The sequence below is a fragment of the Podarcis vaucheri genome, assembly GCF_965113315.1.
Source record: "Podarcis vaucheri genome assembly, chromosome: 9".
Taxonomy (NCBI): domain Eukaryota; kingdom Metazoa; phylum Chordata; class Lepidosauria; order Squamata; family Lacertidae; genus Podarcis; species Podarcis vaucheri.
In genome coordinates, this window is record NC_138767.1 from 25,655,218 (window position 1) to 25,672,282 (window position 17,065).

At 41.6% G+C, this 17,065-nt stretch overlaps 2 protein-coding genes across 4 annotated transcripts; both read left to right on the top strand.

The window, feature by feature from the left end:
* Positions 1 to 301: 301 nt before the first annotated feature.
* GAR1 (GAR1 ribonucleoprotein) lies at positions 302 to 6,092 on the top strand. Of its 3 annotated transcripts, XM_082237522.1 has the most exons (7): positions 316 to 394; positions 443 to 541; positions 638 to 792; positions 2,282 to 2,341; positions 3,801 to 3,939; positions 4,160 to 4,234; positions 5,547 to 6,092. In XM_082237522.1, the coding sequence occupies exons 1-7, from the start codon at positions 331 to 333 to the stop codon at positions 5,558 to 5,560; spliced, it is 606 nt and encodes a 201-aa protein (XP_082093648.1). In that variant the 5' UTR covers positions 316 to 330; the 3' UTR covers positions 5,561 to 6,092. The 3 variants fall into 3 exon arrangements, with proteins under 3 accessions (XP_082093646.1, XP_082093647.1, XP_082093648.1); XM_082237520.1 differs by having other exon boundaries at positions 302 to 541; XM_082237521.1 differs by having other exon boundaries at positions 302 to 541; positions 3,801 to 3,924.
* Positions 6,093 to 7,037: 945 nt separating this feature from the next.
* Positions 7,038 to 16,831, top strand: RRH (retinal pigment epithelium-derived rhodopsin homolog). Its single transcript, XM_082237068.1, has 7 exons — positions 7,038 to 8,035; positions 10,912 to 11,102; positions 13,034 to 13,133; positions 14,563 to 14,716; positions 15,373 to 15,541; positions 16,235 to 16,413; positions 16,639 to 16,831. Exons 1-7 carry the CDS (start codon positions 7,930 to 7,932, stop codon positions 16,742 to 16,744), a joined length of 1,005 nt encoding a protein of 334 aa, XP_082093194.1. The 5' UTR covers positions 7,038 to 7,929; the 3' UTR covers positions 16,745 to 16,831.
* Positions 16,832 to 17,065: the final 234 nt, after the last annotated feature.

Genomic DNA, 17,065 nt, shown 5'->3' on the forward strand with positions numbered 1-17,065 from the left:
AACGTTCCCGCTGCTTGGGGAGAGTTGCCGGCATCCCGAAGCCTGCGCGCGCTGATCTCAGCGCGTCCAGGCTTCACGGATCTCTCCTCAAGCAGCGGGAGCCACCGCTGGGCTCCCACGGCTTGCAGAGAGCTGCCTGTTTGGGGGCTGGGGTCGGGAGAAGCTCGGGCTGCCCCAGCCCCGCGCCTGGGGGGAAAATAATTTCCCCCCCTTTATTTCCCCCCCAAAAAACTAGGTGCGTCTTATGGGACGGTGCGTCCTATAAGGCGAAAAATACGGTATATAGGAGTGCTGTTGATTTTCATGAATTCTTTATTGAACAGAAGAGTCATGTCGTATCGAGGAAGAGGCGGTGGTGGAAGCTTCAGTCGTGGCGGTGGCAGCTTCAATAGAGGTGGTGGCAGCGGCGGCTTCAGTCGAGGTGGCGGTGGCTTCAATAGAGGTGGACGGGGTGGTGGAAGAGGTGGATTTGGCCGTGGAGGTGGTGGACGAGGAGGTTTCAACAGATCATATGACCAAGGACCTCCAGAAAGTGTAGTCAGTAAGTTACAGTCATTTCTTAATGTACATGAAATAAAACGTTTTGATCCTGACTTTGAATTCCTGATCTAAATATGTTTCCCTTTTTTATTTACAGTCCTGGGAGAGTTTATGCACCCCTGTGAAGATGACATTGTTTGCAAATGTGTGACTCAGGAGAGCAAAGTACCTTATTTCAATGCACCCGTCTATTTAGAAAATAAGGAACAGATTGGGAAAGTGGATGAAATCTTTGGGCAGCTCAGAGACTTTGTATCCTTTAGTTGTGTACTTTTGAATGTTTGCAGAAGATAAATTGCTAGCAGTTCCTCTCTCTTTAATTTTCTAGTGTTCCATAATCTAGAACCTAATTCCAGTACATCTTTTAAGATTAATCTCAGCCTTGTATTTTAACCATTTACCTGATTCCTGTAGTTCATTCAAGCAAATGGGCTGTTGGAGAAGGGGTGAAATGCAACCCCATACATTACCTTTGCACCCAGCATAGAAACTTATTTTGTGGCTAGCCTGTGTTTTTACTCACGCAAGGGGCTTGTACAGAGATGGAATCATATGTCTGCCATCCCTTCCTATGAGTATAAAGCAGGCTAGTAAAAAAAATAAAATATTTTTTTTTGCAGGCATAACTTTGTCAGCTGATTTACAAAGTGAGTTTGTTGGGATCCTCATTTGTTTTCTCTGTTTGTGGGGGAAGACAAAGCTTAATGTCCCCCTAGGGATGTGTGTAAGAGCATCTCCACCCCCATCGTTCAGTTTGGACACTGAGATCCAGCTCCAAGGGTCCTCTGGCAGTTCCCTCACTGCGAAAAGTGAAGTTACAGGGAACCAAGCAGAGGGCCTTCTCAGCAGTGGTGCTCTTCCATCAGATGTCAAAGAGATAAATAACTATAAAACTTTTAGAAGACATCTGAAGGAAGCCCTGTATCATGAGGTTTTCAATGTTTGATGTTTTATTATGTTTATATGTGTTTTAGAAGTTCCACAGGGTGGCTGGGGCAACCCAGCTGCATGGACAGGGCAGTTGTTGTTATTGTTGTTGTTGTATATTAGGACATGGGTAGGCAAACTAAGGCCCGGGGGCTGGGATCCTGGCCAATCTCCTTCTAAATCTGGCCCACGGATGGTCTGGGTATCATGTTTTTACATGAGTAGAATGTGTCCTTTTATTTAAAATGCATCTCTGGGTTATTTGTGGGGCATAGTAATTCGTTCTTTTTTTTTCTTTTTCCAAAATATAGTCCGGCCCCCCACAAGGTCTGAGGGACAGTGGACCAGCCCCCTGCTGAAAAAGTTTGCTGACCCCTGTATTAGGACCTATTGCGTGTGCATTTCATAATTACAAGGTGCTTTTTAACCCTTTTCACAGTTGTGCTGTGTTCATACATAACACTAAGCCATGGTTTACATGAGCCAAGATTTATAAGCTAACATGGCACTGACTGCTTCTAAAATGAAAGTGTTCTGATGGCAACTGTTGCCTCTGTCACATTTTAAAGTTCAATAGCAGCATCTTTGTAGATTTTGAAGCCAGTGTGCACCACTGTATCAATCATATCTGAAATCCAAAGTGAAAAAGAGGATAGTGCATTCTCAATCTCTCTGGGAATTCTAGATCTTTGTTTTCTAATATAAATGACAAAAAAGCTGTAATAAGACTCAAACATTGCTTGAGGCACTTTTCATCCATATGAAAAGAATTGGACATGCATTTAATGTAATCTTTCCTAAACAAGTCAAATAGTATTTTTCAGTCAAATTGTCGGAAAACATGAAAGCTGCTTCCTTCAAAAAGTTGCAAAAGGTAAAGTACCCATTAACCAGCGTTTCAAAATTCTGAACTTGGATAAGGTGCATGAAAGCTCTCATGCCATGGGGTGTTATTTTAGCTTACCTTCTAAATGGTTGTGCAGTAAGTATTAATGGTATGTAAGTAGTCATTGAGTGTGTGTGTGTGTGTGTGTGTGTGTGCGCGCGTGCGTGCATGTCTGCCAATTGCAAAATTATAGTGTACACCAGGGGTTGTCAACCTGGTCCCTACCGCCCACTAGTGGGCGATTCAGGATTCTAGGTGGGCTGTAGAGGGTTCTATGGCACAAGCTGAATCCCCCTTCCATCGAGCACTGGTGGGCGGTAAGGAATTTTTACCATCAAGAAAGATGCATTAGTGGGTGGCAGGTATAACACTAGGTAGACCTAGTGTTAGCCTTATTCATTTAAACAGGTTGGACCCAGAGTTTTCCTTCCAAGAATGGAAAGGCTCCCTTTGCGAAAGGAACTGGCAGAGAGCTGGCAGAGCTTCCTGCTGGAGGAAGGGATGTTGATTTCTGTCCAATTTTCCCACCCTTTGCACCAGCTCCCACCCTGTTTGATAGCTGTTGTCTCCCAACCCTCCAAAGCAGTTTTTCAGGAGCTGTGGCTGCTGCAGAACAAAGAAGGGATTAGAAAAAAATCCCATGAGTAGAGTTCACATTGTGGCCCCTCTTCACCCAAGCCATAGGGTATTCTTGCTGCTAAGTGACAGGGCACATTGAGATGATGTTCACTTTCTTTATTTGCTTGGATTCAGCTACCACAGCAGTCAAGCCCAACATTTTGAGGCTGGACTGGGATCCAACATTTTGGACCCTCTGCTGGCTTCTGCCAATGAGCATCCTGTCAGCAACACTGCAGATTTGGTGAACAGAAGGGGGAGGGCTTCATCCACAAGCCTTATGAGGAACGACTGAGAGAGTTTGGTATCCTTAGCCTGGAAGAGAGTAGACTGAGAGGAGATACGATAGCCATCTTCCTATAACTAAAGGGCTGTCGCATGGAAGATGAATCAAGCTTGTTTTCTCCTGTTCCTGAGGCAGGAGATTTATTTATTTGGTTTTAAATAGAAGTAAAATTATACGTATGTAATATCAGTGTTCAATTGCTATTTAATTATTGTTTTTCCCCCTATGGTGTTAACAGGTTCTTATTCTTATATGTAAGCTTCCTTGAGTCCTGTCAGAGAAAAAGGCAGGAAATAATTAAATATCATCATTATGATGCTGTGAAACTTGATATGTCTAGCATTTATTTCATTGGGACTTGTTGATGACTATACATGGATCAAGAAAGCAGTGAAACATAGGCTTACAGCAACACCTAGTTCTAATATTAGCTGTTAAATCTAAAGTAAACTTGTTTACTCTAACTTTTAAGTTATACACACATGTAAGAAAGGTTTTGGACAAAACCTAACCTCGTCCTTTCCCTCCCCCCCTCCCCCGCAGTTTTATATCGATCCAGCAAAATTGCTCCCTCTGCAGAGATTTTTGCCAAGGCCTCCAGGTGAAAAAGGGCCTCCGAGAGGTGGAAGAGGAGGCCGTGGTGGAAGAGGAGGTGGCAGAGGTGGAGGTGGCAGAGGGGGAGGTAGGTATTGTTGTCTGGATGCATGCAATAAGGTGGTAGAGATCTCTCTCTGTGTGTCTCTCCCCACCCCCCAACAAAGTTTGAAAATCCAGGTCTGGAAGCAAGATGTTCCTGATGGTTTTGGAAGTTGTACTGCCTCATTGCTGTCTTAAAATATACCTATGTTTTATTGTGCTTTGAATAATTAATTAATTAATTACCTTCTGCTTTTATTTTCCAGGTGGTTTCAGGGGTGGCAGAGGTGGTGGAGGGTTCAGAGGAGGACGAGGTGGTGGAGGTGGCCGAGGATTTAGAGGTAAGTATAATGGCAACATTACGGAGTTAATTACCTATGGTACTGTTTCTGGTAATATATCCATGCAATATTCAGCTACCTTTCTCTTACTGTGACTTAAGTAATTGTTTTAAACCTGTTTCAGAAAACTTAGGGTTTCTTGGAAATTTATCAAGAGCTCCTGATCCTTACTGGGTGATAGGTTTTCTTAATAGCTTGTTCACAAGTACCCATTCCCCCCCAGCAATGTGCAACCAAAGGAGAGCGTTGGATGTGCCCTGTGGTGCATGTTAAGTTCACGCACAGGGCACTGGTGATGCTCCAAGGATCTGGTAAGGGGTCCAGTGAAATTCTATACAATATGCAGCATAACCCTGTAGTGAATGAACAGAGGAGTCCTCTGCAGTGTGGACAGTGTTTGTTGATGGTAAAATGCTTTAAAACTACCAAGAGTAGAGTCAAGGCTATCAGAATCATTCATTCATTCATTCATGATTGATTGATTGATTGATTGATTGATTGAATTGATATCCAGCTCTTCCTCCCCAAGGAGCCCAGGGTGGCAAACAATTCCAAAACAGAAACAAAGCAAAAAAAATTTAAACTGATTACAGCATTCCAAAAACAATTACAATGGCAAATGTCTAAAAGCAGTTACACCTAGAAACATACTTGAGCCAATGATCTTGAGGTTGGCAGCAACAATATTCTTTAGCCACCAAATCCCCGGGTCAACAGAAATGTTTTCAAATTTGCCCTGGAAGTTTATAAGGATGGAGACAGGTGAGGTGCAGAGGTCCAGCTGCTCCAGGAGGGCTTGCTGTTTTTTGGGTAGGCGCTCCAAGCTGAGCATATTCTCTCACCTGAATTTGTCAAGGCACTAACAGTTAAGTAATATTTAGGAAGATGCCCATTTTGATGTTCCCACATGTAGGATGTTGCTATGTTGGGGCATTCTTACAGCGATACGGAAGGAGTCTCGCAAGTGTTTGCTGTGGATCACAACAGTGTTGTTACTACTGTTGGTAGTAATCCTGCGCAAAGGCGCTTATGGTAGTGATGGGAAATACTTGGGAGCCCCATTTCATGTTACTTTTCTGGGAGATCCTCACATGTGAAGCTGGCCTAGGATAAAATACCTAGCCAGACTTCTACCAGTAAATGCTAGAATGTTATCTATAGTGCTTCAGTGGAATGTTAAAACCACAAATGCAGATGTCGACAATATTGCAGGTACTACAACAACAACCTACCCGTTTGTTATAAAAACTTGTTGCGTTTTGCCAGGCTAGTTGGGAATGATGATCTGATTTGTGTTTTTCTTTCAAATTAGGCAGAGGACGTTAAGTGAAGAAGTTCTGGGAAATTCCAAGTTACTGGTTTCATCTTCAGAATATAATGAGAGCTCTTTTATGAACTTGAATGCCGTAAAGTGGACTTTTAATACGTTATTGTCTAAAGGAGCGAAGTACTCCCACACGTGTTCCTGGATTTCTGCTGAGATGAACCAATTTCAGATCTACAGATACTTCTCTTGAAATCCCCTTGGACCGCTTGTGCTCTTGACATTAAACAGAATGTTGTTTTTAAACACTTTTTATGAGCTATATTTTTTTAGTCAAAAACTCATCTTGAAGTTGGGAAACCAGTGACTTCCTAAACAATAACAGAAGATGGTCTGCTCAATATATTTTTTATTATCCGTCTTTGTATTTTGGTTTTTGTCAATCTTCAAATAGTGTTCATGGATTCATACAAATTGTATCAAAACAACTTGAATATGCTTTTGCAGTTATATTTAACTTGGCTGTCTAATGAATGATATGTCTAAATGACAAAAGTTTTCTTGTTTTTTAAAAATAAAATTGGTAATAACTTAGGTTAAAGCTCAGAAGTATAATTGATGGGCATTTGTGCTAAATTCATTTTTCCATTCACACATCACAGTAAAGCATAGTTAATTGTTAATTGTGTACACATCTAAGAGAGCCTTTTAGATATGATCCCTTTCTTGGTGTTATGTCCAAACCAGGCACCATGGTTTGTTTCACTTCCAGCAAACCATAATATGTAGCCGTGGTTTGTTCTTGACTTACCGATTATGATTTGTTTGGGAGTGAAACAAACCAAGATATCTGGTTTGAATGTACCATAATAACTTGGAACCAGCAGGGAGGAAAGAAACTGGCATTATTTCACTCATACACAGCTATCCATAATATGTGGTTGGCCTCTTGGCTGCTTGTGCCATCAGGTCCCAGTCTGTGTCACACATCAAGTGCTCTCACCTGGATGTTTTTATGAATGCCATTCCACCAATGAAACTTCGAAGAGTTTCAGCTAGGAGTCTTTTCCAGCCATACCTGGAGTTGCTGGGACCGCCTCTCCTGGTATGCCCCACAGAGAAAGTTACGGTCTTCAAATAAAAACATCTTGAAGGTCCCAGGCCACAGAGAAGTTAGGCTGGCCTCATCCAGAGCCAAGGCCTTCTCGGCTGCGGCTCCAATCTGGTGGAACACTCTGTCACAAGAGACCAGGGCCCTGCGGGACTTGACATCCTTCCGCAGGGCCTGCAAGACAGAGCTGTTCCACCAGGCCTTTGGCCAGGGCACAGCCTGACTCCCTCGGCAATCTTCGCAGAGCTCTGGCCCAATGGTTGCCAGTGGCCTGAATTAATTAATTTTATAATGAATGATTTTAGAGTGTTGTTTATGCTATACTTTTATACTGTTTTATTGTTGTTAGCCGCCCTGAGCCCGGCTTCGGCTGGGGAGGGCGGGATATAAATAAAATTTATTATTATTATTATTTATTATTATTATTATTGAATCTTGGGCTTCAGCTGAGCCATTGAGCTGCAGTTCTGATATAGATAATGGACTCCATGGACAAATAATCAAAGTTGATGCTCTTAAAGCAGATACATTGCAGGTATTTCGAATTGGGATTTCAAATCAGGATGTGAATCTTCAACCTCTTCTTGCAAATACAGTGGTACCTCGGTTTAAGAACAGTCCTGTTTATGAGCAATTTGGTTTACGAACTCTGCAAAACTGGAAGTAGTGTCCTGGTTTGCGAACTTTACCTCGGTCTAAGAACGGAATCCGAACGGTGGAAGGGCAGCGGGAGGCCTCATTAGGGAAAGCGCGCCTCAGTTTAAGAACAGTTTTGGTTTAAGAACGGATTTCTGAAACTGATTAAGTTCGTAAACCGAGGTACCACTGTAGATTGAGATGTGTTTTGCCCTGTCTTTTGCAATAGGGGTTTTTTGCAGTTATTGTTTTGCTTAATAGCTTTTAAAAACTTGGTTCAGAATTCTCAAATGCAAACATACACATGACGAACAATCAACTCCTGCCGGGTTTTTTGAAACATTGAAAGAAAGAAAATGTGAAGTCCAAAGTGTGGGGCCTATGCAGCCGCTAATCTCTTTAGTAATAAGGCCATGAACCGTAAGGATCTTGTTAAAAATGCGCTTGCAGCTCTGTGCTGTTCTTTGTTGAGCTAACAAGCCTTCCCCTTTCATAGTTTGGGAATGTAAACCCCTTTGCTCTTGAGTGGAAATCCATTTGGGAGCTTTTCAGCAGGGAAGAACTTTTATAGTCAGTTTTGCAGGACAAGGATCTGCCTACAAAAGCTGGGGATGTGTGTGTGTTTCGAATGGCCATATACAGGATAACCCTGGAGGGTGTTTTTCCAATTTTCTTTCCCCTGCAATGTTTTTGAATGATTCTGCTAACTTTTCGGAAAGTGAAAATGAACCTCTTTCGGCCTTTTCACAGACTGAGCACAACATAGTTGCAGCTTATTTGATAACAGCAGGTATGAATGTTGATGGAATTTGTGGCAGGGGGATGAAAAACCAGGATTTAAGACTTGGAATAGAGGCATTCTGTGTTACTCAAGTGCAAAAAAAAAAAGCTGTTAATTGGTTTTTGTCCAGCATTTTCTAAAGTTAGGGAAGTTTTAGAACAATCAAATGTGAAATGATAAAACTATGATCTTAAACAAGTATTGAACATGCACATTAAGGGTGCAATTCCCTATATGCATATATGTGGGTGGATGTGACTCAGATGGTAAATGTTAACTTGCAAAAGAAATGTAATTTATTTAGATTTGTAAAATGATGTGTTTGTCACTGTTCTGGGAGCCATTTATCATAAAGATAGAAGGTTGGACCAGGACATAGTCTTGCTTAGAGTGGGCTAACTGAAATCGTGGCTAACTTTAAGTCCCAATGGCCTCTGTTTGTCTACTGAACATTAATGGCTTTGTCTCCAACCTGTCGCTTTGAGGAATAAAAAGTATGCAGGGATATTGGCTCTCAGCCCTATGTTTGCTTCTCCATATGAAGTTCTTTGTTTGCTAGTTCTAGGCTGGAATGGTCTCAGAGCTCAGAGAGTTCACCCATTTTGCATTCCTCTCTGCCTTGTTCTTGGTTTTCGGGTCCTCTGCTGCAGCCACAAGTGGCAGCCAGTGAATGATTAAGCAATACAGCCTGAAAACTATCCTCAAGAAGCATGTGGCTTGTTATTTCAACAGCTCTAACTCCACTTCCCATAGCAGTAGTTATGGAATATATTTTAAAAACAACATTGTGCATGGATTGGTCATAATTGATTTCCCCCTAATATAATCTTATGTGCATTTTATGGGAGATGTTGGAATTGCTCGTGAGGAAAAAGCTCCCATCTATAGGTCCTTGTTTCAGCTATATGTTTTGTTGAAGACTTGTATCTATATTGGATACTCAGAAATAACATTTGGTCCCTAGATGTGCTCTAGGTCCGTAAAGGAGGTGGCCAGTGTGAGCAAGAATTCTCTTTAAAGATTGAGTAGCTTATTATGACATATACAACAAGCATTGCCATGCTTCTAAAGGAGCCTGTTGCATAGTCTCAAAAAGCCTAGAGCATCTCTATTTTGGCTGAAGCAGTGGCTGTACTTGGAGATCTGGAGAGCTGTTTTACGCAGCAAAGCAATGGAGGTGGTCATAGATGCAAAGGCTACCTCCTGTCATCAGTATAAGATTCCACATTCTGTGAGTAGGTGGTGGTTTTACGATAGGTCGGGTATATTGCATTATCTTTTTTCAATTAAATATTTTTTTAGAAAAGTTTTTAAAAATTCAAATTCTTACAGTGCTATATTTTTAAATGGATGCTTTTCATTATAGCAGTTGGATCATAAATGCTTCAACCCATTTTGCTTAAATATGTCACTCTCGGCCAGTCTTATCACGATAAATTGAGTCACAGTTTTCTTAGAGGCAAATCTTTTCCTTCTAAGGAAAGACTCGCTGAGCAGTACAGTGGTACCTCAGGTTACATACGCTTCAGGTTACATATGCTTCAGGTTACACACTCCGCTAACCCAGAAATAGTGCTTCAGGTTAAGAACTTTGCTTCAGGATGAGAACAAAAATCATGCTCCGGCGGTGCAGCGGCAGCAGGAGGCCCTATTAGCTAAAGTGGTGCTTCAGGTTAAGAACAGTTTCCGGTTAGGAATGGACCTCCGGAACGAATTAAGTACTTAACCTGAGGTACCACTGTATTGGCAATGTGACAGCGTAACAAATGCAATACCATCCGAGAGTTAATCTTACTGCCAGAGTGCTCAAATTTTGGTCAGTATTACTTTTATATTCACAAACTGAACAAATGACAAAATTCTACAACTTTTCTGTTTAAATGCATTGCTACTTGAGTTTGTTTAGCAATAGGAATGCTGAACATGTTCTGTTATCTTCTGGGCTTGTGTCTTATGTTACTTTGTGTAGGAGGAAAATATATATAGATACACTGAGTACCCACTGATGGTCTGACACCGTATAATAAATAGTAGGGTATATGCTGATGAAGAAGTAATGTTTTATTGTTGCTCTATTTGCTTCAGACTGTATTGCCTTAGACAAAAAAGCTTCAAAGAAAGCAAGGAGCTGTTTTCTGAAGTGCAGCTCTTTGATGCAAATTAGATGTCACCAACCTTTTTGGACCTATGGGCACATAGTGATGCTTTGCTGATTCTTACTGCTGAAAATAGGGCTTGGTGATCATAGAATTGTAGAGATGGAAGGGGCCTAAGAGTCATCTAGTCCAACCCTTGCAGAAATCTTTTTGACCTACATAGGGCTCAAACCAATGACCCTGTGATCAAGAGTCTCATGCTCTACCGACTGAGCTATCCCACTGATGAACTTGTTAAACTCTTTGATTGTGTTCCTAAAGGGTATAGATTCAGTGATGGGATGGTTCCTGCTCATTGATTTGTACACAGGACCATGATTTATTTTGACTGCTTTGGATAAGCTGCAGGATCCAAAGGCTTTTTAAAGGCAGCCCTATATAGAACATACTACAGTAATCCAGTCTTGAGGAAAGGAGGACATATGTTGGGTACAATATTGCTGAATGCATGAATAATTCTGAGTTGGAAAGGGTTGAGGTAAAGAAAACCGTCCATTTTCAAAACAAACAAGAGCTTTGTATAAAAGCCTGCAACACAGCATTATAAGACTATATTAACATTAGCATACATTTCCAAGTTTTATAGAAATGTTAAAAAAACAATGCCTTGCTGAGTTATGGATACCCTTAATAAATTAGCCATAATAGAGGAGTTGTTTTGTTTTTTTTCCAGAATGCCAATGTTAATTATTTGCTATTGTTTAGTTTCCTTTTTTGGTCTTTTAACAGGAGTCGTAAGTCTTCTGAGCAACATAGTGGTCCTAGGCATCTTTGTTAAGTATAAGGAACTTCGAACAGCAACCAATGCCATTATTATTAACCTGGCTTTCACTGACATTGGAGTGAGTGGGATTGGCTACCCCATGTCCGCAGCTTCAGATCTGCATGGAAGCTGGAAATTCGGCTATGCAGGCTGCCAGGTACTTAGAAATGAAAGACCAAAGCATGTTTGTGTTTATCCCTGTTCCAGTTGAAGTCCACATAAGGCCTTTGGTTGATTTGATTGACATCCTATGCCCTTTTAAAATGTGGGTTTTTGGGGGGAGGGGCGTGACTGGGTTGTTGTTTTTATTTTGATTATATATTTTGTGGTTTTATATTTTTATTTTGTTTTCGAACTGCCCTGAGACCTCCGGGTATAATAGGGCGGTATTGATTGATTGATTGATTGATTTGAATGCATGTAAACAAGTGAGATGCATCTAGGCCATTCCTACAATTGTTCATGTTCCGTTCAGAGCACAAACAGTGATGCAGACCTAACAGTCACTCCATATGTTACAGCAGAGGCAGTTATTATGGAGTAGGACGTCCCTATTTTCAATGGAGAAATGTTGGAGGGTATGCATGCTCCCAAAGAGCGAATAGCTGATAAAATAGGCTCTAGAGAATTTAGTGAACAAAAGTTTATGTCACAATAAATCTGTTAGCTTTTCAGATAGCTCAAAGTTGTTTGCTTTCAGCTACCCCTCTGCAAGCTGGAAATGAGGCATTTCAGAACTGTAAATTAAAACACATACTAAATCGGGCTTGCCACTAGATGGCTGCCTAGAGTAGAACGTCTGACTCCTAGCACTGTCTAGCTATTCATAACATTTTTCAGCTGCGAAGACTATTAGGGGCAACAAATGGTGGGTAAGGGACCCAGCACAGGGGCAAAACATGCCACAGGCCCCACAGTGCCTCCACCTAAAAGGATCAGGGAGTAGATGAAAATAAAGAACTACTGCCAGCTGGAGCAGGAAACAGAGCTTGAGATGATGCCTTAGGCCAGAGGTTTTCAAACCTTTTGAGTCCACACCTCCTTTGACCAACTACGTTCTTTCTGTAGCACCCCTGTGGAGCTCAGGAGCCCAGTTATGTCACCTCTTGTTCGGCAGCCTCTTATCCTTTTTCAAACACCCTCCCTCGTGGAGTGTTCCCTCAGCCTCCTCTCCTCTCCCATCTCCTTGGGAGTCCTCCAGGCAGCCTTCGCAGTCCCCCCCCCCCCGTCTCTGAAGCTCCTTAGCTCCTGGCAGCCAGCATCCCTTGGCCAGCCACAGAGGCACCAATTGTCTGGGGAGCTTGTAACCAAGGCTGCAACAAACAGCTGTGCAAGCCTTGGGGGGGGGGCAGAGGCGCGAGAGGGAAACAGAGGAGGGAGGGAAGGAAAGAAGGAAGGAAGGAAGGAAGGAAGGAAGGAAGGAAGGAAGGAAGGAAGGAAAGAGGCCACTGAGGCTGAGTCAGACCAGTGGTCCATTTTTCTCAGTATTATCTATGCTGGAATTGTAACATAGAAATGTCAGATTAGTAAAAAATATACAGGAAATGGCAAGTTATTTACCAGAAAAAACGGGGGGGGGGGAGTATATAGATAGCACCATCCACCTATAAAAAGCCACAGAACAAATCTTCAATCTAGTCCACTCTGTTGGAGAGGATTCAGCAAATGGGGGTTTATCTCCATAGGTGGTGGAGCTGCAAGAAGGTTCCATCCTTTGGGGAACTAATTATGAATGAAGTATATGTTGTTATAGGTCAAACAGTACCCTTTGGTACTGTTGTTCAGCTTGTTGTTCAGCATTGTTCAGCTTGTTTTAAAATATCTGATTTTTAAAACAAGCTGAACAAATAGCTGACGATTTAAAATATCTGACGTAGACAAGAGATAACAATGCTCAGCTAGCCAAAATCCAACGCAGGAACTTCAGTGTTACATTTTTTAAAGCTAAACTTGATATTATTTGGGGTGGATTTATGTAACAATGCAAAATAACTGCAAAAACAACAGTAACAAGGATCAGAGTTCAAAACCTTCGAAAACAATGATGCTTATTCCTTGAAAATGATTATATAATCTCTCCAATTTCAGATCTATGCTGCTTTAAATATCTTTTTTGGAATGGCAAGTATTGGTTTGCTTACTGTTGTTGCAATTGACCGTTACCTGACAATCTGCAAGCCACATATAGGTATGTTATATTCTTGCACACAAAAAATGTAGTATATCACAACTTCTGTATAAAACACAATATAGGTTTTGGTTATATTTTATTGCCTAAACTCATGAACTGGTTTTGTACGCAATCTGATTTTTCATGTAGACTTTTTGTTATAGATGCTTGAGTTGATTGTTGCTTACACATAGCAGGACCAGTTGAGCAAACAAATGCTACAGAGTTTTGCTATTTAAAGCACCAGCAGTTCTGTTTGCCTTCTTAGCGCTCTTTGGAAACTTTGTTACCCACACAGAGTTAACCAAGTCATATTTTAATAAGGTTTATGAGATCCGGCACTTGAGAAATTGAAAGGGGTGAAGACGAAAGCAGACAATCTTGGTGACCAGTTTGCATGGGTAGGTGTGTGTGTGTAGAGGGAGATTCAACTGTCATAAAACAAGATATAGGTAGGTAGCCTTGTTGGTCTGCTGTAGTCAAAACAAAATAAAAAAATTTCTTCCAGTAGCACCTTAGAGACCAACTAAGTTTGTTACTGGGATGAGCTTTCATGTGCATGCATACTGTGTGTGTGTCTGAAGAAGTGTGGATGCACACAAAAGCTCACAATAACAAACTTAGTTGGTCTCTAAGGTGCTACTGGAAGGATTTTTTAAAATTTTGTTTTGTCATAAATCAAGATAGGCTGCAGTGCAGCCACAAGACTCAGAGCACTGATAATCTGGGAGCAGGGGAACCAAATGATGGTTTTGTGGGCAAAAGCACCATTTTAATATTTTACTTACATATCTTGCATTGGAGATCCAGCACTGAGCAACTTGGGATAGATTACCTTTCAGGTCTCTACTAACTCTAAAATCCTATGATTAGGCACACAATGAAGCTACCTTGCTGAACCTAATCCTATGCATGCTGCCCTGAATCCCATCATGGGAGAAAGGTGTGATATAAATGAAAATAAAGTACAGGGGTAATCCTATTAGTGAAAGGTTCATGGTAGGTGTGGGGAATCTGTGACTCTCCAAATGCTGCTGGAGTGCATCTCCCATCATCCCTGAACATTGGCCATTCAGGCTGGGGCAGATGGGACTTAGCAGACCAACAGCATCTTGTGGGCGGTGATAGGTTCCCTACCCTTGGTTTTGGGGAATGGTGTTTTGTCATCTCTTGTCTTTTGGGGGCCAGCTTTTGACTGAAAAAAGTTTGTTGATGGAGGGGAAGATAAATGCTTCCATTTCATTAACTGTGTGAAGCCAGTATAAAATTTGGGTATTAATATGTCTGAGGGCTTTCTTGTGTAGATCTACAATAAGTGTAGATTAACTTTGTATTTGTATGGGTTTATACAGTTTTGTTATCACTAAAACACTGTGTTTACTTCAGTGCAAAATGTTATAAGCGACCAGGGAGAATAAACAGAGGTATCACTGTTTTGTCTCCATAGGTAGTAGACTTACTGCTAACAACTACACAGTTCTGATTCTTGCTGCCTGGATCAATGCAGTCTTTTGGGCCTCAATGCCGATTGTGGGCTGGGCAAGCTATGCCCCAGATCCAACTGGAGCTACCTGTACAGTGAACTGGAGGAAAAACGATGCGTATGTTTTGACTTGTCGGGTAGTACGTGTGTGTGTTTGTTCGTAAATTTGTACTGGGCTTGTGTCAGTGCAGCCTTACCATAAAAGGTGGCAAATATTGAGATGTTGGTGAGGAGGAAAGAGCTTCTAAAGAGGGCAAGAAAGGTTTCTCTATATTCTCCTCCAAGAATATAAAACATGGGTTTTTTTTAATATATTGTATTGATTTTATATTTAAATTATTTTTTATTATTTTTCTTCATATCTTAAATAAAAGTAAGGGTTTTTATTTTATTAAAAAGCCATATTTAAAGTCTTCATAGCGCACTGTGAATAGACTGGAGTTAGAAACTCAGGAAAGTCTGACTCCCTTACTGTTGACAAGGGTAAACAAACCCTTGTGGGCAGTTGTGAAGGTCACAATCCTTTTTTATATTTACTCAGAAGTAAGTGCTACTGGGTTCAATGGGAAATACTCCCTATTAAGTGAGTATAGGATTTGAGGCTGTGTGTCTAAACTCAGCCAAAATGTAGCCACTATTGATGGGTACAGTATAAAAAAACACTTTTAGAACATCTTGCACAGTACATAAAATGTTTTACTCTAATCTTACAGTTAAACCAGGATGAAAGGTGGTGTTTTCTAGTCATCATCTTTGTGTTTTTTCCACTTTCAGATCCTTTGTTTCTTTCACGATGTCTGTGATTGCCGTAAACTTTGTCATCCCGCTATCGGTCATGTTTTACTGTTACTTCAATGTTTCGCGAACTATGAAGCGGTACGCCAGAAGCAGTTGCCTGGAGAGCATCAATATAGATTGGTCTGATCAAGTAGATGTAACAAAGGTATGGTCATTCTGGCAGAGCTCCCTTTTCTGTTTCAGTGGGGAGGAAATCAGTTTATTTTGCACGTTGAGGTGCTGAAACAAATCATCAGATCATAAGATGCTGCCTTAGACTGTATCAGACTATAGGTCCATCAAGTTCATTGGATTGATTGGTTGTGGTTCCCCAGGGTTTTAGAAAGGGGGCTTCCCAGCCATACGTTCTGCATGAAAAGCCGTTGCTCTATCACTGAGCTACATATGTTCATGCCAAACACAAATACAATATCCTAGGGCACTGTTACCCAAACTTGGGTCTCCTGCTGCTTTGGGACTACAATTCCCACCATCCCTGACCACTGGTCTTGCTAGTTAGGGATGACAGTAGTCCAAAAACACTGCACTAGGGGTTGCCGCCCCTGCTCATGTCACTTGACAACTCTGCCACTCCTCGCCATCCACCTTGCCAAATCAAATTCCTTCCTTTTCACTTCACAAAACCCCCATATCTTCACAGCTCCTTCAAGCCTCCCTCCTCCCACGTCCTCACATCTCCTCTGTGTCCTTCCATCCCTACTTTATTCAAACCTTAGATGGGCTTGTAACAAAAAAGGGAGACTGGATAGAATGAAGGTCTGAGGTAACGATAAAAGAGATGCTAGAACAGAACTGAAAATATTTTGGGACATCACACTTTGTTCATTTTCCTTTACAGATGTCTGTTGTCATGATTTTAATGTTCCTGGTGGCGTGGTCACCATATTCTATCGTGTGTTTATGGTCTTCGTTTGGGGATCCCAGGAAAATTTCTCCTGCCATGGCAATTATAGCACCATTATTTGCCAAGTCCTCCACATTCTATAATCCCTGTATTTATGTCATTGCGAACAAAAAGTAAGTGGTTCACTTCTACCACAACTTAAGAGGTGGATATTCTGTGGGGAGAGAATGTGTTATAATGAGTTCTGGTGTGATGCAGTGGTTAGACTTCTGGACTTGGATGGTGAAACTCATGGGTGGCCTTGAGCCATTCACTTCTTGGAGGTGGAATTCTTGAAATTTGAGGGATTGGCACTGAATTCATGCATCCAACACTGAAAGGATTTCTCCCTCTTTCAGGTTTCGAAGGGCCATCTTTGCGATGGTCAGATGTCAAACACGGCAGGAGATCACAATCAACCACGTCTTCTTGCCAATGAGTGCGTCTCAAAGCACAATTACCTAAGGATGCTGATGGAAAGCATTGCCTCTATGTTTACTTGCTTGCCGAATCCCTGGAAAGAAGCAAGTCTGATCTGTTTTGCGGATAGTTGTGTTAGAAGGCCTCTGCTTACATTCAAGTCATTGGACTCCATAGCTGGATCCTGTGGTAGCCATGATGGTAACAAGCACCATATATTTTATTCCCCAAGATGTACCAGGGTCCTGGCTGGCCCAGGCTGTATGGTTGCTGACCCCTGGTGCCAAGCTATCTGCTGCAGCATTGTATTAGCAAAAGGACCCTTGTGGTTCATTGTACAAGCACAATATTTCATAGACGTGTGCC